Consider the following 25,295-nt stretch of genomic DNA (forward strand, 5'->3'; position numbering starts at 1 on the left):
TTGTTGTGCATCAATCGTCTGTCTGTAACATGTATAAAACTCCTCTATCTACTTCCATTGAACAATAGACAAAATACTTCATTTGTCGACTAGCCTGCCACGTAGAGTAGGTATTGCTACAGCTTTAAAGACCCGGACACCTAGCCTTTTTTTCTATCGTGTCCACCACGTAACCGTCCTACGTCTTCCAGCCCTGCCTCTTCCAACATCTCTCGTTCACGCTAGAGTTAGTGGCAATGCTAGCACCACCTATCTTTGAGAATGTAAACCAAGATTAACATTTGGTCAGACCATTTGGTCGGGCTCTTGTGACTACTTAATTATTTGTTTTTAGAAACCAATTTGCAAATATCTTTTGATCAGAAAATTACCGGTAGATGGAAAATATAAAACTCATAACCGAGAGTAACATCAGATGGCTCCATATATTTCTGCAACATCTTGTAACAAAAGAAAGATCCACATGTGGGATTCAGCTCTAACTTACCTGAAATGATCCGGAGATGCATGGTCCAAACCAAGTGTCAGTCCGAAATCCAAGATGGCCGCCATGGCAGCCATCTTGAAAAATACACTTTTTAAACTTCTCCAGTTGCACTGGTGCCATTAAGCTGGAAATCAGTGAGGATGTTAAGGCAGAGGAGTTATAGCCACTAACTTTGCCAGTAAAACTCTAATTGTAAGAGTGTTATCAATTTGCAGGTACTGTAGTGTGTTGTGGTTGCACTGCTGCATTTTACTTTCACTGACCAATCAAATGCAGTGTTATTTATAGAATGAAATAGAATTTAGTTTCAAGTAACAGCTCAGTGGTCGAATATAGACAACAAGTGCACAAGTGACATTATATTATCATTTTAATGATGAAATATGTCAGCAACATAACAGTGTATGGTATCACTTCACAAACAGTAAATAGTGTCAAAAGCTTCATGGACATTACACAATCTACATGGAAGATAGATTCTTCTAAACTAGAGTCTGTCAGCTTCTATTTGATTTTTTGATGAAATTTTTTATTCAATATCTTAAAACATCCCATTGAACCTTTCCAGTGATAAAAGTTCAACGTTAACTAACCAGTACAAATATCACAGGTTGTCCAGCATGAAATCAACACTGCAGGTCATCCAGTACAAGTCAACACTGCAGGTCGTCCAGTACAAGTCAACACTGCAGGTCATCCAGTACAAGTCAACACTGCAGGTCGTCCAGTACAACACTGCAGGTCGTCCAGTACAAGTCGACACTGCAGGTCGTCCAGTGCAAGTCGACACTGCAGGTCGTCCAGTGCAAGTCGACACTGCAGGTCGTCCAGTGCAAGTCGACACTGCAGGTCGTCCAGTGCAAGTCGACACTGCAGGTCGTCCAGTGCAAGTCGACACTGCAGGTCGTCCAGTACAAGTCGACACTGCAGGTCGTCCAGTACAAGTCGACACTGCAGGTCGTCCAGTACAAGTCGACACTGCAGGTAATCCAGTACAAGTCGACACTGCAGGTCGTCCAGTACAAGTCGACACTGCAGGTCGTCCAGTACAAGTCGACACTGCAGGTCGTCCAGTACAAGTCGACACTGCAGGTCGTCCAGTACAAGTCGACACTGCAGGTCATCCAGTACATTAAGTCAACACTGCAGGTCGTCCAGTACAAGTCGACACTGCAGGTTGTCCAGTACAAGTCAACACTGCAGGTCATCCAGTACATTAAGTCAACACTGCAGGTCGTCCAGTACAAGTCGACACTGCAGGTCATCCAGTACATTAAGTCAACACTGCAGGTCGTCCAGTACAAGTCGACACTGCAGGTCGTCCAGTACAAGTCAACACTGCAGGTCATCCAGTACAAGTCAACACTGCAGGTCGTCCAGTACAAGTCAACACTGCAGGTCGTCCAGTACAAGTCAACACTGCAGGTCGTCCAGTACAAGTCATCACTGAGGTCGTTCAGTACAAACAAGTACTGAGGTCATTCAGTACAAACCATATACTACAGTTGGTCCAGTACAAGTTCAGTATTACAAAGAACCATGCTCACGTTAACGAGCACTTCTTAACAACACTGTAAATATGTATCACAGGTCCTTGTCTACACCACAGGTACAACATGGAGTACAAATCATGAAATGCAGGTTATAACCTCAACTGATCCTATGATGTAGCTGGGATAAATTGTTAATAATTTAATAATCCTTGTGTGGATCACAGATATATACACACAGTCCAACACAAAGCACCAACGGATGACACATTATATACAGCATGATTCCAGTCTCCTATTCCTGGATTTAACTACAATGTTTGGACAATAGATTTGTCAGAGAGACAAGTTTTAACTGAACCTGGAAGTTCTTGCTCTTGTGAGTTGAGAGAGACCTACAGATCTCAGACAATTTTACAGTTGTAAATTTTGACCAAATGATCTTCATCAACAAAAAGAAAGCCAGTGGTGGCTGTGACAACATCTTTAATGGCCACAGTTTGATAGCCATCCACAAACGTTCTACCGGATATTAACACTTAACCTACCAATACCAGGCAGTCAACACTTAACCTACCAATACCAGGCAGTCAACACTTAACCTACCAATACCAGGCAGTCAACACTTAACCTACCAATACCAGGCAGTCAACACTTAACCTACCAATACCAGGCAGTCAACACTTAACCTACCAATACCAGGCAGTCGACACTTAACCTACCAATACCAGGCAGTCAACACTTAACCTACCAATACCAGGCAGTAGTTGGAGCCTTTCTCCAGTCTGTGGCGTTGGTCTGCAGCAGACATGCTGATGAAACAAAGTCACTTGATCAAAATACCCAAATATTAAAATGTTTTGCCTTATTGTATGAGAAGTATCAAGTCAATGTTTTTAATTGGCTATATGAAATGAATCTATCAGTATCAAATGCAGCCATCTTTTATCACAAAGTTTACAATTGAGATGAAGTGATGAGAATGAATCTGTGAGGTGTGTGTAGATATAATACATTATACTCAGCCTAAACGTAGGTAATCTTCCCAGCAACTAAAACAATACTCTCTAACAAGTTTATAAACACAATATCTATCATTTGTGATCAGTATAAGTTTGTAATTCAAAATAGAAAAGACAATCATATTGCACACATTATTTGTGGAGTAGCATGGCCAACACCTCAAACACCACACCGATACAAGTCTGTCCAACTAATTGTACATATACAACATGTATTGTTTGCATAATGCTTTTCTTAAATGGGTTCTAAACAAACATACCAACCTTTACACAACATTTGGTGGACATTAAATGATTTATATTTTGTTTAGTTACGAGATGATAAAGCCAACTAAACACGAGGTAAATTGTGCAATGTATACAAAGTATTTACCAATAATTTACCAACTGCTCCATTGGATTTAGGATCTCATAAACTAAACAAAATAAAAAGTTAATCCTTATATTTACAATATTTTCTTTTATCAATAACGGCGTTAATTTAGTCAGACACAAACATTAATTTGCATGATCTATGTTAAAAATTATTTTGACATCAAGTTTGTCCATGTACAACAAAGCCATTGACAGCTATTGACAGCTTACATATGAAACCACATACATTTTCTCCGTGACAACAGAAGTTACAAGTTTCCACACTTCAATTATTTTCATAAGTTAAATTTTATTTATTACAACAACTATTTGTAAGTTGTTCTAGTATTTTATGAAATAAATAATTTGATGTGGATATGAAAATTAGGCATGATGCTTCTAAGTAAACACCAACACGTGGCTTTCAGTATATAAAATACCTACTCACACTTTGATTTTCTATTCAGGAATAATGGCAATTGTAAATATTTTCTGCCTCACCTTGATCCGGATTTTGTTATCGAACTTGACTGAGATGACACATACAAGTAGTAGATTCTATTAAAGCGTATCCTTGACAACGACCTGAAATGACCTCTAATGGCATTGATACCTTCAGTAACACACAAAGTAGCCTTCAGTAAGTTCTGCTATTTCACTTGACAGAAGGTTGTTGGATGGAGGAAAAACTAGTTGAGACTTGTATGTGAAAAATCAAAAAAATTCATATATATTTTCATTTAAAAAAACTTCAATGTTTTTCAGTATAATTTTAAATTCCACGCCATGTAAATGAAAATGCAGAAATATGATATCAATTACATGCATATATATGTATATGGGGGGGGGGGTCTGAACAAATATCAAGAAAGAAATTCTTATGGAACCAGATACACTTTAAACTTTTAAGCATTCCTAATCATGACAGTCAAGCACTTTTTTGAGATACTCTTAAATCAAAGTGTAGCTATGTCTCTATGTTATAGACGGTTAACAGACGATCTGCCGAGATTGGTGGTATAACTTTTATCTACAAGTATAGGACTCCAAGTCTGATGATATGTTTTTCTATATATAGTTTTACTCATGATTTAATCATAATATGGACTTTAACAGTATGGCACAAAGTCAATTATGATAAAAAATATATGTACAGGGAAACATGGTATTCGGAGAAACAGAACACTTGGCAGGCCTTTATATGACAACTGTCAAATTCAATACTGAACAATGTGGAGACAATGTAATCAGGTTGTCACGGTAACCATTTCATTCCATCATATTTTTACAAAAATCATTTTGTGCTAACTCCAGATGTACACATCACCTCAGTACCAATATTAAAACAAGCTTTACAAATTAAGTGCATCACAGAAGTTGAAGGGCATGACCTTGTAACCCAGGTTCAAAGGTTTATACATAGGTTCAAAGGTTTATACATAGGTTCAAAGGTCATTAAATACAGTAACAATAACTCAGACTGACTTGTACTCCGTAAGTGCAGCAGTACTGTTCATGTCATCCGTAAAATAAACCTTTATACATAGGTAATGATCTTGGTATGTAGAATTAAAAGGTACTTAACTTATACAAAGGTCATTGTATACACCAAGCCAACAAAAAAACAAAACAAGCTACAATTAATCCTTAGGAACAAATACAATGAATATTATTGCAGCAACATAGAAAGATATTCAGAAATAAATGTTAAGTTTTAATAAGTCAGTCAGTCCACTTAATGACGTGAAATCTTTTTATATAGTTACATACATCTCTTCATTTTCGTGATTTACTTTATTTTTATGAATTTAAATGCAGAGATGTATTTCAATCCTCATGATAATTAAATTTATGAACAAAGAACTCAAACACAGACTGAAGTTATACGACTATTATGATACTAATACATTGGGCTAAAGGGCTATAACAGCTGTGGTGCTTAACTCTCTCTTGTAGATGACCTGGCCAATATAATTATAATAGATACATTTACACTAAAACTGAATTTAAGCTAGCGTAGACTGTATATGTAGCTATATATATAGAAAAGCTGTTCCTTTTGGCCAGGCCATGTAACTGAGTCGAGTGAACTTATTGGTAGATATAAACGAATTCTTGGGGGACTTACGAATTACAAATGATGTAAAATGCCCCACTCGGTAATCATTAATTGCTGCAGAGCGGGGTGCCATAAACCCTAACTCCCTTAATAAGGAAGGGGGGAAAAACGGTACGATTTGTCCATGCTCGGAAACAGCTGGCAAGTGTTTACTCACTTAGACTGCCTTATGAATTTCGAATAGAAAAACAGCTGCTATAACCCCAGGCATCACCTGAAATGGTCGTGTGGTGGGGAGGTGGCGGTAATAATTTTTTCGCAAAACTTCTATCTTCACCGAAAAAACTGCTGAAGAGAATGACCAATCACGTGACTGGACTGACCAATCACGTACTTGCTATCAAGCTGACCAATCACTATGTATCCTCTGCTATTACTACTAACTATCTTACTACTATACATACATGATACAAGGATCGTAGATATTAGCAACAGATCGTCTTAGTTCATAAACAGCATTTATGTATAACACATAAATTTATATTCTTATTGTAATAGCTATGAAATACATAATATAGCCACTTCAAATTCCACGTGGCTACATATACTATAGACCATAGTAATCCAATTCAAATAAGTGGCCATCAGTTTTTACATTCCTATATTTATTGGCCATTTCCGGAAAAAAATATCACATTTATATGCATGACTGGCCACTCATCTTTTAATCTCCAATAACAAATTTATTGGATGTTGTGAAACTGCAGTTTGTGCTATTGTTTTACATGTAAAGGTGTGAGGCCGCGGTGGCAGAATGGTTAAGGTGTCCCGACACTTTATCACTAGCCCTCCACCTCTGGGTTGCGAGTTTGAAACCTACGTGGGGTAGTTGCCAGGCACTGACAGTAGGCCGGTGGTTTTTCTCCGGGTACTCCGGCTTTCCTCCACCTCCAAAACCTGGCACATCCTTAAATTACCCTGGCTGTTAATAGGATATTAAACAAAATAAACCAAACCAAACATGTAAAGGTCTTTTTTACTGTTTCACCCATTGCTGACATTAGTAGTGATAAATGCTTTTTCAATTCTAAAACATGTATATGTAGTCTATATTAGATTTGTTGTTCTATATTAAATTTGTTGGTCTATATTAAATTTGCTAGTCTTTCTAAAATGAGATTTTTAAAAAAAAGTTGCAGGAAATCTTGTTTTCTTACAAAATAAATCGTCCTGATGTATCATATGGCCTTTAAAATTTTGTAAATTTTTAGGGTAAGAAATGATTTTAGAAAATGTGATTATATGTGACTGAGTATCCCACACATTAAACAACAGAGGGTGTACATCTCTTACATATATATCTGACATGTATAAAACATCACAGCAATGAACCAAAACAGTGCTCCCTCACTATATCACCATAGAAACTGGTTACCAAGCAACCAACACAAAATGTAAATAAATAATCCCCGTATGAGATGAATTTGATTCTCTCTCGACATTATCTGTTGTTTCTGTGGCCCCGGTCACCACACTGCCAGGAGTAACACACAGGTAATGTCATGTTTTATCACAAAATCACAGTATACCGCCTCATTTCCTCACTTGTTCACCCTCAGTTTAATCTCAGCATCCTCAATATATATATATATTCGAGTATTCTACATCCATATTTGGCCTGTTTCATGTCATTGTGAGCCTGTTAAAGGCTTACACACTGTTCGGAGTATCTCCACACTTTAACTGACAACAAATATCTCCAGACAGGAACTAATGTCACCAGAAATATGTTACTATGGTAACAAACTCAATAAATGTATAACTCTGTGAAGAACCTTCAGAGACACGATGGCTGGTAAAATCACCTTACAACAATATAGGGGAATTGTAAGCATGTTATTATCCTTCACGATCCTGATTCTATAGAGCAAAGAATACACAATGGCTTTGTGTTTACCTACATCTACAATGGAATGTTCCAGGTCCTTTCTGATGGGTATTATGATTTTGAGATATTAGGGGTGAGAGGCAACAAAACGATGACATATCTACACAACATCACAACAGCACTTGTCATCGTCAGCTACACTAGAGTTAAAGTCACAACAATTATCCCCCTTTATCAGCTGGTCAGGGGTGTATAGCCTGGTGGGAACTCCATCGACGGTGAATGCCGTACCTCCTTGTAACAGGGTCGACAGACGGGGACTGGTCGGTGGGAGTAGTGACCAGGTAAAGGAATACTCTTGGCTATACATCTCATACAAAACACCTCACCACACTTCCAACAATGAAACTGCAAGAGAAACAACAATCTGGTTAGACTTCAAGTTCTATTTCTCACACAAATAAAAACACAATATTCAATTTTCTTTTTTCAATAAACCTGCCTGAAAGAGTAAACTTAATAGTTACATTGTGTATGATGTATATATTATAAACATCAGCTGTGGTAGGAAAGCTTGAGGGTTACTTATCTACATTATTTACAGCCCTTCTGAATACTTTTCAATATTTCCCACTCATTTCCAACAATTAACACATATTCTATAGTCAGGGTCAAGTTTTCTTCCGAAGTGACAGGGTCTTTTGCATAAATTCATGTTCAATCTTATTTTATTCTATATTTGATTTTTTTTTTTTTTTGGAAGTTCAATGAATCCTTTAGATATCTACATATATTTTATCACAATCATAGTGAATGTTATTATTGCACTGCAATGAATTCAAATGCATGTAGATGGTTCCTATACATTCAGGACTCTGATATACGATCCTGTCAGAACATGCTCACAGATTACTAAGGCTATATGGTACACTGATATATTTGGTAATCATCACCACACAAAGACATGCCTTCCTCCATCACCATATATACTGGGCACGATTATATATACTGGGCACGATTATATATACTGGGCACAATCATATATACTGGGCACGATCATAGACACTGGGCACCATTATATATACCGGGCACGATTATATATACTGGGCACGATCATATATTGCCCCCTGAAGAAGACGTAGCAGCAGGCTAGGTTTTTAGTATGTATAGATGTATCATATTTACAGTAGATTATTACATGCATCTGGAAATCAAAAACTAAAATGTCTAACCTCATTTACGACTTCACTAATGGTCAGACAAAACTATTGTTGAAAAAATTCATATATATATATATTTTTTTCCAGTTTTTGAAGGAGAAAAATTTCTTGATATACAGACTGCAAAGTTATTACTAGATAGCTCTAGAGTTTGATTGAGAGGATTTATTTGTAAAATTGGCAAGAAGAATTTCAACAATTTGAGACTTTCTTTATCTCTGTAAATCACTTCATGAAAACAATACCTTTACAGGTTGAATAAGATTACCCAGTACTTTGATAGGACTGGATTTATAATAACAGGTTTAAATATGACCCAAGATTTGAGTGAATGTGAAAAATTTGTAGCTCACCAAATATGAATGGTTACTGTTTGAGTATCAAGAATGTCAAGAAAGTTTTTACAGGAATAAACAAATAAATCCTCGATATCCTGCTGTTTTATAACCTGGACATACATGTCAGTACACACACTGTTTTCTGTTATAGTTTTCAAATATTTACCATCAAATGGAAAATGAATTATTAAAATTTTGATGTTGAATATTGCAGTAAAAAAAGACATATTGTCCAGATCATTAACAACTGTATGGTCATACCAGTTGATTCACCAGTAGAAACATACAGTTGTACAGTATAACACTACTGTTTAGTGGCGCTTGCCTTTTTAGTGAAGCAATCAAACGGGGTAGCACACGTGCAGGTGTGGACGTTGCGGAAAGACCTCCAATCAACAGCCACACTCTGAAGCTCCAAGAGGAGCTGGTCCAGAGTAAGAGTTTCCGTGCCCCCTGACAGCATGCTCGACTCCATGGTGCCCACTCCCTCCTCAATACCTGACTTTGACATCTGTGAGGCCACCTCGTCCACCCCTGACTGCGACAGTGTGGAGCTGACCTCGTCAAACCCCGACTCACGGTCACTCGTTATGTGGTTCATCTTGTCCTTCTGGTCTTTGTCTCTGTTCGGGGATCCGTCGGAATGTTGAGTTGAGTCATCTGATCGTTGTGGCGAGTCATCTGGTGATGAATCCAAGGATCCATTCATTGTCAGATCCTGAAACAAGCAGAGTAAGTTATTTTAGGGAACAGATTCTCCCATCTAGTTATCTAGGAAAACCACAAAGCACTAATATGCTATGTTAATAATTTACCTATATAATTTGAGTAGTGTTGTACTTTTAGATGATGTCAATAATAGGATATTATAATCCTGTATTTTGTGTTTATATTCCGCTTTCATTATTATCTTTGGTCCAAAGGGCCTTTATTTGAACTTAGCAAGAAAACATAATGGTTATTTATATGCTTCAATGCAGTCATAATGAAATAAATCAAAATGCAATAAATCACGTAAAAATTACAAACAGTAAAATTCCTGCATGCATTAATGTATTTCATCTGGTGAAAGAAGAGTGAGACACAAACAGCATAAAAATTCAATCTGAAGCACTGAGGACCATATATTGAACACAGGAAGGAACTTCATTTGACACCTTCTGTGGAAAAGTCCTTATAATGCTCACCTTCTCAAGAGACCTTACCTTTGACACCTTCAGTAGAAAAGTCCTTACCTTGCTCACCTTCACACAGACCTTACCTTTGACACCTTCTGTGGAAGTGTTTCCTCTATATGTCCAGCAAGGTAGCCATCTAAAGACTCCATTGATAAGAAGCCATCCAGTTTTTTCTGTATTGTTTCCTCAGATTTCCCCAACACTTTGCAGATCTGGGTAATTCTCTATGTAAAGAAAAAAAATCATCAATTGTTTCCATGATTCTCTCTCTCCCTCTCACTTTGGTTATCTCCCCTTCTCAAATATAAATACAGTTACCTCCCCTTTCCTATCTTTGCCACAGTTATCTCCCTTATCCATATATTTGTATTTGTCACAAGACACTCTCTCTCCTCTATTCAACTCAACACACATTCTTTCGCTCTCCTCTCAATCTCTACCTCCTCAGCTCTCTGCCTCTCGTTTTTTTTTCTCTCTCCTTCTCCCCCACGTCTCTCTCCCCCTCCAGATTCATTTCTCTCCCCTCTCTATTATCTTTCTGTCTTTATATGATAATGTTAAATAAAACATAATTGAATAAATTAACAATATCACAAAAATATTACATATATTATTTGTATGTCGCTTTGTACCCATATAATAGAGCTGACAATCAGATCATTTCTGAGTGCAAAAAAAGAAAAAAAAAAAAGTTATCTCCCTTATCCTCATCATTTTCCCCCATACTTACCTTCTCCAGCAGCCTGATGTGGTCCTCCAGAGAGTCGCTGTGATCCTTTGCTGCCCCTAAGATGTCAGTAATGTGTTCTCTAGAGTGTATCCCAGTCTCATATCGATTGTACATCCCTTTCCAAAACCTGGATACAAGTATTGAAAAGTCAGTCAGTGAAATACACTATGATGGTGACAGTATGCTAGACAAAGCATGAGAAGTAGTTTAATTACAATTAGACAAATCAATACCTCACACATTGAGGATTGGTTTGTTTACCATTAGACATGACATACCTCACACACTGGGGAGTGGTTTGTTTACCATTAGACATGACATACCTCACACACTGGGGAGTGGTTTGTTTACCATTAGACATGACATACCTCACACACTGGGGACTGGTTTGTTTACCATTAGACATGACATACCTCACACACTGGGGACTGGTTTGTTTACCATTAGACTTGACATACCTCACACACTGGGGAATGGTTTGTTTACCATTAGACATGACATACCTCACACACTAGGGAGTGGTTTGTTTACCATTAACTTTGACATACCTCACACACTAGGGTGTGGTTTGTTTACCATTAACTTTGACATACCTCACACACTGGGGACTGGATTTTTTTCCATTAACTTTGACATACCTCACACACTAGGGTGTGGTTTGTTTACCATTAGACATGACATACCTCACACACTGGGGTGTGGTTTGTTTACCATTAACTTTGACATACCTCACACACTGGGGACTGGTTTTTTTACCATTAACTTTGACATACCTCACACACTAGGGTGTGGTTTGTTTACCATTAAACATGACATACCTCACACACTGGGGACTGGTATCTGGTACAACAACAGGTTGCTTTATTTCATATTCCTTCTTATAGAGTGGATTGAGGAACTCTGTCATGTGTCTGGAGATGTAGCCCCACAATGAATATGTCCTTTCTGACAACCTGTAATACAAATGTATCATATAATTTAAAACAGCAATGAAGGAATAAGGCTCTCTTCATAACTACTGTGTGAAAAAGTCTTACACCTGCATATCAAAAATATCAAACAAATAGTTGCCCTATAGTGACCTTGCAAATGTCTGACCCTGTCCTAAGGTTAACTATCTACTAACTGCCCCCCCCCCCCCCCCCCCCCCCCCCCCCCCCCCCCGCCCCTTATCATGACTTTGCCCATGTTTAACCCTGCCCCTGATCTGACATAGTCCTAATCTAGCACTGCCCCCTATAAGACCTTGCCCCTGGTCTAGTCTACTCCTAATCTAACACTGCCCCCTATAAGACCTTGCCCCTGGTCTAGTCTAGTCCTAACCTAACACTGCCCCCTATAAGACCTTGCCCCTGGTCTAGTCTACTCCTAACCTAACACTGCCCCCTATAAGACCTTGCCTCTGGTCTAGTCTAGTCCTAATCTAGCACTGCCCCCTATAAGACCTTGCCCCTGGTCTAGTCTAGTCCTAATCTAGTACTGCCCCCTATAAGACCTTGCCCCTGGTCTAGTCTACTCCGAATCTAACACTGCCCCCTATAAGACCTTGCCCCTGGTCAGCCTAGTCCTAATCTAGCACTGCCCCTTAAAAGACTTTTCCCTTGATCTGGCTTAGTCCTAATCAAGGACTGCCTCTAACTCTAAAATGACCTTGTCCCTGGTCTGGCCTAGTCCTAATCTAACACTGCCCACTATAAGACTTTGCCCCTGATCTGAGTTAGTTCTAATCCAACAATGCCCCTACAAGACCTTGCCCCTGGTCTGACTTTTAAGTCTGACCTAATTTCTGAACTTAATCCCCTAGAGTTACCCAGTATTATAAATGTGTATCAATGTACCTTAGATCTATGCGGTCCTTTTCACAGTTGCCAATAAATGTACCAAACTGACAGGAGAATGAATGGTCATGTATGGTGATGAGGAAGCGCTCATTGAACTGGAAAGCACACGGAAACTGCTGCATGATCTGCCACACACACTCGATGAACTGGGTGAATACTGGTGACACTTCCTTTGGGTCGCCTGTTCCTAGGAACCCACATCGATCTGTGAACTTATGGCCAAAGGACAACCATTCTTTCTCGATAAGGGCCTGTGGATAGAAGCCACTAATGAAGGACAAAGTAAGATTGATACTAACTGGCATTATAAATATGGTAGAAATATCACAAATCACTCAAAATGTTGTATGATTTACCAGAAATTGTATAGTTTACCTGGAAGTTGTATAGTTTACCTGGAAGTTGTATAATTTACCTTTAAGTTGTATGATTTTCCTGGAAGTTATATGATTTACCTTTAAGTTGTATGATTTACCTGGAAGTTGTATGATTTACCTTGAAGTTGTATGATTTACCTGGAAGTTGTATGATTTACCTTGAAGTTGTATAGTTTACCTGGAAGCTGTATGATTTACCTGGAAGTTGTATAGTTTACCTGTAAGTTGTATGATTTACCTGGAAGTTGTATAGTTTACCTGTAAGTTGTATGATTTACCTTGAAGTTGTATTGTTTACCTTGAAGTTGTATGATTTACCTGGAAGTTGTATGATTTACCTGGAAGTTGAATAGTTTACCTGGAAGTTGTATGATTTACCTGGAAGCCTTGTATGGTGCGATAGTAAGGATCCAACATTAGGGAAGCCAGAGAACAGGTCTGAGCAGTTCTATCCCATCCATCTGAACAGTGTACCAGTACACTGATACCATTACGCACCGCCTGGAACCAAAACAGTACCATTACACACAGACTATAACCAAATCAGTACCATTACCAACTGACTACAACCAAATCAGTACCATTACCCGACTACAACCAAATCAGTACCATTACCCGACTACAACCAAATCAGTACCATTACCTGACTACAACAAAATCAGTACCATTACCTGACTACAACAAAATCAGTACCATTACCTGACTACAACAAAATCAGTACCATTACCCGACTACATATGTACAACAAAATCAGTACCATTACCCACTGACTACAACAAAATCAGTACCATTACCCACTGACTACAATGAAATCAGTACCATTACACACCCCAACAACCAAATATGATAGCTTCATATTGTCTGTTGTTTCGTTTATAAAAGTCACATGACTATAACCGAGAAGTTTTGTGATTAAGTCATGTGATACATGCTGTGTCCATACTGAAATAAATTATATAGTATGTACACAAAAAACGGTGCAAATGTGAACGTACCACATGTAATTCAATAAAATACTTTGTATGTTAAGAAATCTGTAATTGTAAATATCTTATGGCACCTTTCCAACACAAAAATAGCATTTGGGTATTCCAATTCCATTCATTGTGGCACGCGTGCTCAGCCTCTGAGATGTCATTAAGTTCTACAGTCTATACAAGTAAATTATGGTAATTACACAATCAACATGAATGCCATTTGAGTTATGAGTTGTTTTTTTCGTACAGATAATCCTGAGGGATTTGAATTCATGATTGAATTTCCTCGTGTATTAATGCAAAAAAATAAATCCTGCATGAAATATAAGTGATTTACAGAAGCCTGGAAACAGTCATTACTAGTAGCCAGTCAGGAAATCAGACAAACCACTGACTAATATATATAAATGAGATCTAAGAAGGATCCTTCTAAAAATTTCTGACAAATAGTAAGAACAAACTTCAATTGTTTAAACAAAGAGAAAGATCTATCTCGTAATTCTCAAGGAATAATAAAAACAAGAAATATTTAAGGACGGATGAGGGTGAGGGACAGATAGATGGATACAGCCAATCTAATGGATGGGAACTTACATTGACAATAAACACTGAGGTTATAGAATGGGTAGATACAGCCAATCTAATGGAAGGGAACTTACATTGACAACAAACACTAAGGTTATAGAATGGATAGATACAGCCAATCTAATGGGAGGGAACTTACATTGACAATAAACACTGATGTGTCTATAACAGACTTGATGTGTTTCAGCCAGCCACTACCTTCTATACTGGACAGAAAGGCATTCATCGATGGATTCTTCAGTTCACACACTATAAAAGAAAATGTCAATAAATTTAAGTGTCTGCGACAATGAGAAAAGACTGTGTCCCTAAGTTAATAAGTGTATAGTGGAACCTGGTACCCTGACCAACTTTACAGTGGTCGTACACCACAATTACAGGTAACATTGGTATGTACAGGTAACCTTGGTATGTACTTCAGTAGTCATACACCACAATTACAGGTAACCTTGGTATGTACCTCAGTGGTACACCACAATTACAGGTAACCTTGGTATGTACCTCAGTAGTCATACACCACAATTACAGGTAACCTTGGTATGTACCTCAGTGGTACACCACAATTACAGGTAACCTTGGTATGTACCTCAGTGGTCGTACACCACAATTACAGGTAACCTTGGTATGTACCTCAGTAGTCATACACCACAATTACAGGTAACCTTGGTATGTACCTCAGTAGTCATACACCACAATTACAGGTAACCTTGGTATGTACAGGTAACCTTGGTATGTACAGGTAACCTTGGTATGTACCTCAGTAGTCATACACCACAATTACAGGTAACCTTGGTATGTACTTCAGTAGTCATACACCAGAATTACAGGTAACCTTGGTATGTACCTCAGTGGTCGTACACCACAATTACAGGTAACCTCGGTATGTACCTCAGTGGTCGTACACCACAATTACAGGTAACCTCGGTATGTACCTCAGTAGTCATACACCACAATTACAGGTAACCTCGGTATGTACCTCAGTAGTCATACACCACAATTACAGGTAACCTCGGTATGTACCTCAGTGGTCGTACACCACAATTACAGGTAACCTTGGTATGTACCTCAGTGGTCGTACACCACAATTACTGGTAACCTCGGTATGTACCTCAGTGGTACACCACAATTACAGGTAACCTTGGTATGTACCTCGGTGGTCGTACACCACAATTACAGGTAACCTTGGTATGTTCCTCAGTAGTCATACACCACAATTACAGGTAACCTTGGTATGTACTTCTGAATCAGTGGTCGTACACCACAATTACAGGTAACCTTGGTATGTACCTCAGTGGTCGTACACCACAATTACAGGTAACCTTGGTATGTACAGGTAACCTTGGTATGTACAGGTAACCTTGGTATGTACCTCAGTAGTCATACACCACAATTACAGGTAACCTTGGTATGTACTTCAGTAGTCATACACCAGAATTACAGGTAACCTTGGTATGTACCTCAGTGGTCGTACACCACAATTACAGGTAACCTCGGTATGTACCTCAGTGGTCGTACACCACAATTACAGGTAACCTTGGTATGTACCTCAGTAGTCATACACCACAATTACTGGTAACCTCGGTATGTACCTCGGTGGTCGTACACCACAATTACAGGTAACCTTGGTATGTTCCTCAGTAGTCATACACCACAATTACAGGTAACCTCGGTATGTACCTCAGTGGTCGTACACCACAATTACTGGTAACCTCGGTATGTACCTCAGTGGTACACCACAATTACAGGTAACCTTGGTATGTACCTCGGTGGTCGTACACCACAATTACAGGTAACCTTGGTATGTTCCTCAGTAGTCATACACCACAATTACAGGTAACCTTGGTATGTACTTCTGAATCAGTGGTCGTACACCACAATTACAGGTAACCTTGGTATGTACCTCAGTGGTCGTACACCACAATTACAGGTAACCTTGGTATGTACTTCAGTAGTCATACACCACAATTACAAGTAACCTTGGTATGTACAGGTAACCTTGGTATGTACTTCTGAATCAGTGGTCGTACACCACAATTACAGGTAACCTTGGTATGTACCTCAGTAGTCATACACCACAATTACAGGTAACCTCGGTATGTACCTCAGTAGTCATACACCACAATTACAGGTAGCCTTGGTATGTACAGGTAACCTTGGTATGTACTTCTGAAGCAGTGGTCGTACACCACAATTACAGGTAACCTTGGTATGTACCTCAGTAGTCATACACCAGAATTACAGGTAACCTCGGTATGTACCTCAGTGGTCGTACACCACAATTACAGGTAACCTTGATATGTACCTCTATCTTAATTGATCGTTTATCTTTTCGTATTATAATAGCTTAAACATAGTTTACAAAGTATTTATCTAATTCACTCTTGTATCCTTTACAATCTACTTCTTCATTTGTGTTAATACTTCTCCATTTATTAATTCTAGTGATATACCAAACAATCTATAACTAGGTTATATATTTTATCTTGATAAACCTTACCATCTATAACCAGGTTATATATATATTTTATCTTGATAAACCTTACCATCTATAACCAGGTTATATATTTTATCTTGATAAACCTTACCATCTATAACCAGGTTATATATATATTTTATCTTGATAAACCTTACCATTTATAACCAGGTTATATATTTTATCTTGATAAACCTTACCATCTATAACCAGGTTATATATATATTTTATCTTGATAAACCTTACCATCTATAACCAGGTTATATATTTTATCTTTATATACCTTAACATCTATAACCAGGTTATATATTTTATCTTGATAAACCTTACCATCTATAACCAGGTTATATATTTTATCTTTATATACCTTAACATCTATAACCAGGTTATATATTTTATCTTGATAAACCTTACCATCTATAACCAGGTTATATATTTTATCTTGATAAACCTTACCATCTATAACCAGGTTATATATATATTTTATCTTGATATACCTTACCATCTATAACCAGGTTATATATTTTATCTTGATTAACCTTACCATCTATAACCAGGTTATATATTTTATCTTGATAAACCTTACCATCTATAACCAGGTTATATATTTTATCTTGATAAACCTTACCATCTATAACCAGGTTATATATATATTTTATCTTGATATACCTTACCATCTATAACCAGGTTATATATTTTATCTTGATAAACCTTACCATCTATAACCAGGTTATATATATATTTTATCTTGATAAACCTTACCATCTATAACCAGGTTATATATCTTATCTTTATATACCTTAACATCTATAACCAGGTTATATATTTTATCTTGATATATACCTTACCATCTTTTACCAGGTAATAAATTTGATCTTTCTTGATATATATCTCACCATCTATTAGTTTCTGTAAACCATTCCTCATCACGTGAATATTTTCAATGCCCAGAAACTGGAATTTGATGTCGGAGTAAAAGTTCTCATTCTCGTAACCCTTCCCTGCGGCTTTATTTGCCATCGCGTTGATCTGAAACATGCCACACATTGTACAACAAGGCTTCACAACATTCCGCAGAGAACAAAAAATGTACAATGAGATGACGACCAACCACTATAATTGAACTTCATACATCTGGACTGATGAATTACCTCAACAAAATTGTATGCCTGACTTTGGAATATGACTGCAATTGACTGGTGAGGATTTGTGATGTACTTCAGAAACTTATTAATCAACCTTTGTTAATCTATTAACTTTGGAGAGAGTTTATCAATGAATCTGGAGGGATTATAAAAATTAAGAAGATTTTAGATTTTTAAAGACTTAACCTCATAATAACTTATAACCTCAAAATGAGAGTGTTTGATTAATTACTGACCTTAGGACGTGTGTCCACCACATACAGGAACTTAGAGGAGGGATTCGCCCTCAAAATGGCGTGTAACATCTGTTCATCCTCAACACAACGTGCACTAAAGCCAGAGAGAGGCTGGCTACATCGACATATAGCGGCCTGGAGACAGAGACAGTACAAACATGAGATACACAATCAGGCTAGGATATCACGAGGAAGTTCCCGTAGTTATGTAGTTAACGTAGAAATCATTATAACGTCTACATTGGTTTGTATATATACATTGTAAAATAAACTTGTTCAAACAACTGCAAATCACACAGTTTTTAGTTTTACTTTGAAAGAAAGGTGATCCCATTACACAACTCTATATGGAATAACAGGTGATCACATGCCATTTGGTTTAACAAGGGGACATAACTCTATACAGAAAGAAATATGATCAGCATATATTATAACAAGGTCACATGACTTTATACATTTTTATAAAAGCAAACCTGGTTATCTCTGTGTAGATAGGAGAGAGCTGGTAGTCGTCCTCTACTTCTGAACTTTGAACTGCCGACCAGTATAGGTGTGGTAGCGGTGGCAGGAACATAAAGGTCCCGGGGGTATGTGTCACACAGCTGTGGAAATAACACTATAACTTATACCGCCACTGATAAAACCTGGGGGTACGTGTCACACAGCTGTGGAAATAACACTATAACTTATACCGCCACTGATAAAACCCGGGGGTACGTGTCACACAGCTGTGGAAATAACATATAACTTATACCGTCACTGATAACACCGGGGGTACGTGTCACACAGCTGTGGAAATAACATATAACTTATACCGTCACTGATAACACCGGGGGTACGTGTCACACAGCTGTGGAAATAACACTATAACTTATACCGTCACTGATAAAACCCGGGGGTACGTGTCACACAGCTGTGGAAATAACACTATAACTTATACCGCCACTGATAAAACCCGGGGGTACGTGTCACACAGCTGTGGAAATAACATATAACTTATACCGTCACTGATAAAACCCGAGGGGACATGTCACACAGCTGTGGAAATAACATATAACTTATACCGCCACTGATAAAACCCGGGGGTACGTGTCACACAGCTGTGGAAATAACATATAACTTATACCGTCACTGATAAAACCTGAGGGGACATGTCACACAGCTGTGGAAATAACATATAACTTATACCGCCACTGATAAAACCCGGGGGTACGTGTCACACAGCTGTGGAAATAACATATAACTTATACCGTCACTGATAAAACCTGGGGGTACGTGTCACACAGCTGTGGAAATAACACAATTCCTTATACCGCCACTGATAAAACCCGGGGGTCCGTGTCACACAGCTGTGGAAATAACATATAACTTATACCGTCACTGATAAAGCCCGAGGGGACATGTCACACAGCTGTGGAAATTACACTATAACTTATATCGCCACTGATAAAACCCGAGGGTACGTGTCACACAGCTGTGGAAATAACATATAACTTATACCGCCATTGATAAAACCCGAGGGGACATGTCACACAGCTGTGGAAATTACACTATAACTTATACCGCCACTGATAAAACCCGGGGGTACATGTCACACAGCTGTGGAAATAACACTATAACTTATACCGTCACTGATAAAACCCGAGGGGACATGTCACACAGCTGTGGAAATAACATATAACTTATACCGTCACTGATAAAACCCGGGGGTACGTGTCACACAGCTGTGGAAATAACACTATAACTTATACCCCCACTGATAAAACCCGAGGGGACATGTCACACAGCTGTGGAAATAACACTAGAACTTATACCCCCACTGATAAAACCTGGGGGTACGTGTCACACAGCTGTGGAAATAACAGTATCACTTATACCGCCACTGACAAAACCCGGGGGTACGTGTGACACAGCTGTGGATATAACACTATAACTTATACCGCCACTCATAAAATGGTTTAATTGAAATAACAATACAAAGTTACAATTACTTTGGAGCAGTTTGACACTATAATTTTGTATACTAATTAGTAAACATTAAACTTAAAATTTCATGTTTACATCTGTTTCAATATATATACTAAACAATGAGGGAGCCACTGTAGGTACAATGAATAATCTTTATTTATATTATACATCTACTCAATAAAGCATCAAGCATTTATCCAAATGCTGTGAATTGGGATTTTATTAATGTTTTGCTTTTAAACCAATATTAAACACATCTCAGTCCTGTGACCTTGAAAATTGGTTGAGGTCATTCATTTGAACAAACTTTAGTAGCCCTTCAACTCGGCATGCTACTGGTCCAATATCATGTACCTGGGCAACTTGGTTATTGAGAAGATGTTTTTAAAAGTTTTACCACATTTGACCACCTTGAAAGTAGGTCAAGGTCATTCATTTAAACAAACTTGGTAACCCTTAATCCAAGAATGCCACTGGCCCAATATCATGACCCTTGGCCCCTTGTTTATCGAGAAGAAGCTGAAAATGTAAATTGTTTACACATTGATGACACACGGCGACGACAAAAGTCTATTGCAGTAGGTTATTTAAGACTTTGTATCGGATAACCTAAAAATGCCAAATATTTTGAACGCACAGTTCTCCAGCTGGGTAATTAAGCTTTATTTCAATGAAAAAACTGAAGATTATTTTTCATCGCCATATTAGCATAAAACATGCCATCTTGCCATTTTTTATTACCCCTTGTGAGCAGCCACATACTTCCTAACCCTTGTTGTGTATAACCACATACTTCCTACCCCTTGTTGTGTATAACTACATACTTCCTACCCCTTGTTGTGTATAACCACATACTTCCTACCCCTTGTTGTATATAACTACATACTTCCTACCCCTTGTTGTATATAACTACATACTTCCTACCCCTTGTTGTATAACCACATACTTCCTACCCCTTGTTGTGTATAACCACATACTTCCTACCCCTTGTTGTATATAACTACATACTTCCTACCCCTTGTTGTATATAACTACATACTTCCTAATCCTTGGGTTAAAAAATTTTTTTTTTTTTTTTTTTTTTTAAAAAAAAAAAAAAAAAACCCCTTTTTTTTTTAAAAAAATTCCCCCGGGGAAAAAACCCCCTTTCCCCCTTTTTTTAAAAAAAAATTTATTTTAAAAAAAGGGTTTACCCCCCCCCCTTTTTTTTTTTTTTTTTAAAACCCCCCCCCCTCCCCCAAAAAATTTTTTTTTTTAAAAAAACCCCCCCCAAAAAAAAAACCCCCCCCCCCCCAAATTTTTTTTAAAAAAATTTTTTTTTTTTTTTTTCCCAAACCCCTTTTAAATAAAAAAAACTTCCCCCGGGGCCCCAAATTCCCCCCCTTTTTTTCCCCCCCTTTTTCCCCGGGGGAAAAAAAATTTTCCCCGGGTTTTCCCCCCCCCCTTTTTTTGGGTAAAAAATTTTTTCCCCCCGGGGAAAAAAACCCTTTTCCCAAAAATTTTTTTTAAAAAATTTTTTTTTCTTTTTTTTTAAAAAAATAAAAATTTTTTCCCCCCCTTTTTTTTAAAACCCCACCCCCCCTTTTTTTTTTTAAAAAAACCCCCCTTTTTTTTTAAATTACCCCCCCCCCCAAAACCCCCTTTTTTTAAAAAAATTTTTTCCCCCCTTTTTTTTTTTTTCCCCCCCCCCCCCTTTTTTTAAAAACCCCCCCCCCCCCCCCTTTTTTTTTTTTTAACCCCCCCCCCTTTTTTTTTAAAAAAAAACCCCCCCTTTTTTTTAAAAAAATTTCCCCCCCCTTTTTGTAAAAACCCAATTTTCCCCCCTTTTTTTAAAAACCCCCTTTTTTTTTTTTTTAAAAAAAATTTCCCCCCCCTTTTTTTTAAAAAAAATTTTTTTCCCCCCTTTTTTTTTTAAAAAAACCCCCCCCTTTTTTTTTTTTAAAAAAAATTTTTTTTTAAAAAACCCCCTTTTTTTTAAAAAAACCCCCCTTTTTTTTTTTTTCCCCTTTTTTAAAACCCTTTTGGGAAACCCTTTTTTTTTTTTTCCCCCCCTTTTTTTTTTTTTAAAAAAAAACCCTTTTTTAAAATTTTTTAAATTTTAAAAAACCCCCCTTTTTTTTAAAAAATTTCCCCCCCTTTTTTTTAAAAAAAAAACCCCCCCTTTTTGGAAAAAAAAAACCCCCCCCCTTTTTTGGCAAAAAAACCCCCCTTTTGTTTTTTAAATTTCCTCCCCCCCCTTTTTTTTTTTTCCCAAACCCGGTTTTTTTTAATCCCCCCCTTTTTTTTTTTAAAAAAAACCCTCCCCCCCTTTTTTTTTCCCCCCCTTTTTTTTTTTTTTAAAAACCCCAAATTTCCCCCTTTTTTTTTAAAAAAAACCCCCCCTTTTTTTTGGGGGAAAACAAATTCCCCCCGGGGGGGAAAAAAAACCCCCAAAAACCCCGGGGGAAAAAAAAACCCCCCCCTTTTTTTAAACTTTTTTTTTTTTCCCCCCCCTTTTTTTTAAAACCCTTTTTTTTTTTTCCAAACCCTTTTTTTTTATTTCCCCCAATTTTTTTTTAAAAAACCCAAACCCTTTTTTTCCCCCCCCTTTTTAAAAAAATTTTTCCCCCCCTTTTTTTTAAAAACCCCTTTTTTTCCCCCTTTTTTTAAAACCCCTTTTTAAAACCCCTTTTTTTCCCCCCCCTTTTTTAAACCCCTTTTTTTCCCCTTTTTTTTTTTTTTTTAAAAAATTTAAAAACCCCTTTTTTTTTTTTCCCCAAACCCCTTTTTTTAAAAAAATTCCCCCCTTTTTTTTTTAAAAAAACCCCCTTTTTTTCCTTTTTTTTTTCCCCCTTTTTTTAAAAAACCCCCCCCCCTTTTTAAAAAATTTCCCCCCCCCTTTTTTTAAAAAAAACCCCCCCCCCCTTTTTTTTTTTTAAAAATTTCCTCCCCTTTTTTTTTTCCCCCCCCCTTTTTTTTTTTTAAATACCCTCCCCCCCTTTTTTAAAAAAAACCCCCCCTTTTTTTTTTTTAAAAAAAACCCAATTTTTCCTTTTTTTAAAAAACCCCCTTTTTTTTTTTTTTTCCCCCCCTTTTTTTTTTCCCCCAAACCCTTTTTTTTTTTCCCCCTTTTAAACCCCTTTTTTTAAAACCCTTTTTTTCCCTCCTTTTTTTTTCCCCCCCTTTTTTTTAAAAAAATTCCCCTTTTTTTTTTCCCCCTTTTTTTTTTTTCCCCCCTTTTTTAAAAAATTTTTTTCCCCCTTTTTCCCCCCCCCTTTTTTCCCCCCCTTTTTTCCCCCCCCTTTTTTCCCCCCTTTTTTTTTTAAAAACCCCCCTTTTTTTAAAAAAACCCAACCCCTTTTTTTTAAAATTCCCCTTTTTTTTTGGGCCCCCCCTTTTTTTTTTTCCACCCCTTTTTTTAAAAAACCCAAACCCTTTTTTTTTAAAAACTTTCCCCCTTTTTTTTTCCCCAAAACCCCCCCCCTTTTTTTTTTCCCCCCCCCTTTTTTAAAAACCCCCCCCCCCCCTTTTTTTTTAAAAAAAAACCCCCCCTTTTTTTTTTCCCCCCCCCCTTTTTTTTTAAAAATTCCCCTTTTTTTTTTAAAAAACCCCCCCTTTTTTTAAAAACTTCCCCCCCGGTTTTTAAAAAAAAAACCCCCCCTTTTTTCCCCCCCCCTTTTTTTTTTTTCCTCCCCTTTTTAAACCCCTTTTTTCCCCCTTTTTTTTTAAAAAAACCAAAATTTTTAAACCCTTTTTTTTCCCCCCTTTTTTTTTTTTTCCCCCCCCCCCTTTTTTTTAAACTTCCCCCCCCCTTTTTTTAAAAAACCCAACCCCCCCCCCCTTTTTTTTAAAAAAACCCCCCCCCCTTTTTTTTTTTTTTAAACAAAAACCCCCCCCCCTTTTTTTTTTTTTTTTTAAAAACCCTTTCCCCCCCTTTTTTTAAAAAACCCCCCCTTTTTAAAACCCCCCCCCCCTTTTTTAAACCCCTTTTTTCCCCCTTTTTTCCCCCCCTTTTTTAAACCCCTTTTTTCCTTTTTTTTTTGGGAACCCTTTTTTTTAAAAATTCCCCCCTTTTTTTTAAAAATTCCCCCCCCCCCCTTTTTTTTTCCCCAAACCCTTTTTTTTTAAAAAAACCCCCTTTTTAAAATTTTTTTTTTTTTTTTTTTTTAAAAAACCCCCCTTTTTTTTTTTTCCCCCCCCTTTTAAAAATTTTTTTTCCCCCCCCTTTTAATTTTTTTTTCCCCCCCCTTTTTTTTCCCCCTTTTTTCCCCTTTTTTTCCCCCCCCTTTTTTTTTTAAAAACCCCCCTTTTTTTTAAAATTTAAAACAAAACCCCCCCCTTGTTTTAAACAAAAACCCCCCCCTTTTTTTTTAAAAAAAACCCCCCCTTTTGGGTTTTAAAACCCTCCCCCCTTTTTTTTTTTTCCCCCCCCCCCTTTTTTTTTCCCCCCTTTTTCCCCCCCCCTTTTTTTAAAAACCCCTTTTTCCCCCCCCTTTTTTCCCCCCTTTTTAAAAACCCCTTTTTCCCCCTTTTGGTTTTTTTTCCCCCCCCCAAAAAATTTTTTTTAAAACCCGGGCCCCCTTTTTAAAAATTTTTTTCCTCCCCCTTTTTTTTGGGGGGCCCCCCCCTTTTTTTTTTTTTTAAAAAAAAATTTTACTTTTTTTTTTTCCCCCTTTTTAAAACCCCTTTTTCCCCTTTTTTCCCCCTTTTTTTTTTTAAAAACCCCCTTTTTTTAAAAATTTCCAAAACCCCTTTTTTTAAAAACCCCCCCCCCCCTTTTTTTAAAAAACCCTCCCCCCCAAAAAAAAATTTTCCCTTTTTTTTTAAAAATACTTCCCCCCCTTTTTTTAAAAAAAACCCCCCCCCCCTTTTTTTTTAAAAAATTTTCCCCCTTTTGTTGTAAAACCCCCCTTTCCCCCCCTTTTTTTTAAAAAAAACCCCCCCCCTT

The 25,295-nt window shown here is 37.4% G+C and overlaps 1 protein-coding gene across 3 annotated transcripts in view; it reads right to left on the reverse strand.

The window, feature by feature from the left end:
• Positions 1 to 839: 839 nt before the first annotated feature.
• LOC117328811 (myotubularin-related protein 8-like) overlaps positions 840 to 25,295 on the reverse strand; it is an 88,125-nt gene continuing 63,669 nt past the window's right edge. For 2 of the 3 annotated variants that reach the window (XM_033886371.1, XM_033886370.1), the window contains exons 5-15: positions 18,874 to 19,002; positions 18,401 to 18,535; positions 17,916 to 18,048; positions 14,686 to 14,795; positions 13,363 to 13,485; positions 12,605 to 12,858; positions 11,585 to 11,719; positions 10,767 to 10,893; positions 10,120 to 10,260; positions 9,184 to 9,576; positions 840 to 7,708 (exon numbers count right to left, since the gene is read on the reverse strand). In XM_033886371.1, the coding sequence (XP_033742262.1) occupies positions 7,535 to 7,708; positions 9,184 to 9,576; positions 10,120 to 10,260; positions 10,767 to 10,893; positions 11,585 to 11,719; positions 12,605 to 12,858; positions 13,363 to 13,485; positions 14,686 to 14,795; positions 17,916 to 18,048; positions 18,401 to 18,535; positions 18,874 to 19,002 (1,854 nt within the window). In that variant the 3' untranslated portion in view covers positions 840 to 7,534. The remainder of the gene's footprint in view (positions 7,709 to 9,183; positions 9,577 to 10,119; positions 10,261 to 10,766; positions 10,894 to 11,584; positions 11,720 to 12,604; positions 12,859 to 13,362; positions 13,486 to 14,685; positions 14,796 to 17,915; positions 18,049 to 18,400; positions 18,536 to 18,873; positions 19,003 to 25,295) is intronic. The other variant, XM_033886372.1, reaches the window with a different exon arrangement.

The sequence above is a fragment of the Pecten maximus genome, chromosome 6 (assembly GCF_902652985.1).
Source record: "Pecten maximus chromosome 6, xPecMax1.1, whole genome shotgun sequence".
NCBI classification, from domain to species: Eukaryota; Metazoa; Mollusca; class Bivalvia; order Pectinida; family Pectinidae; genus Pecten; species Pecten maximus.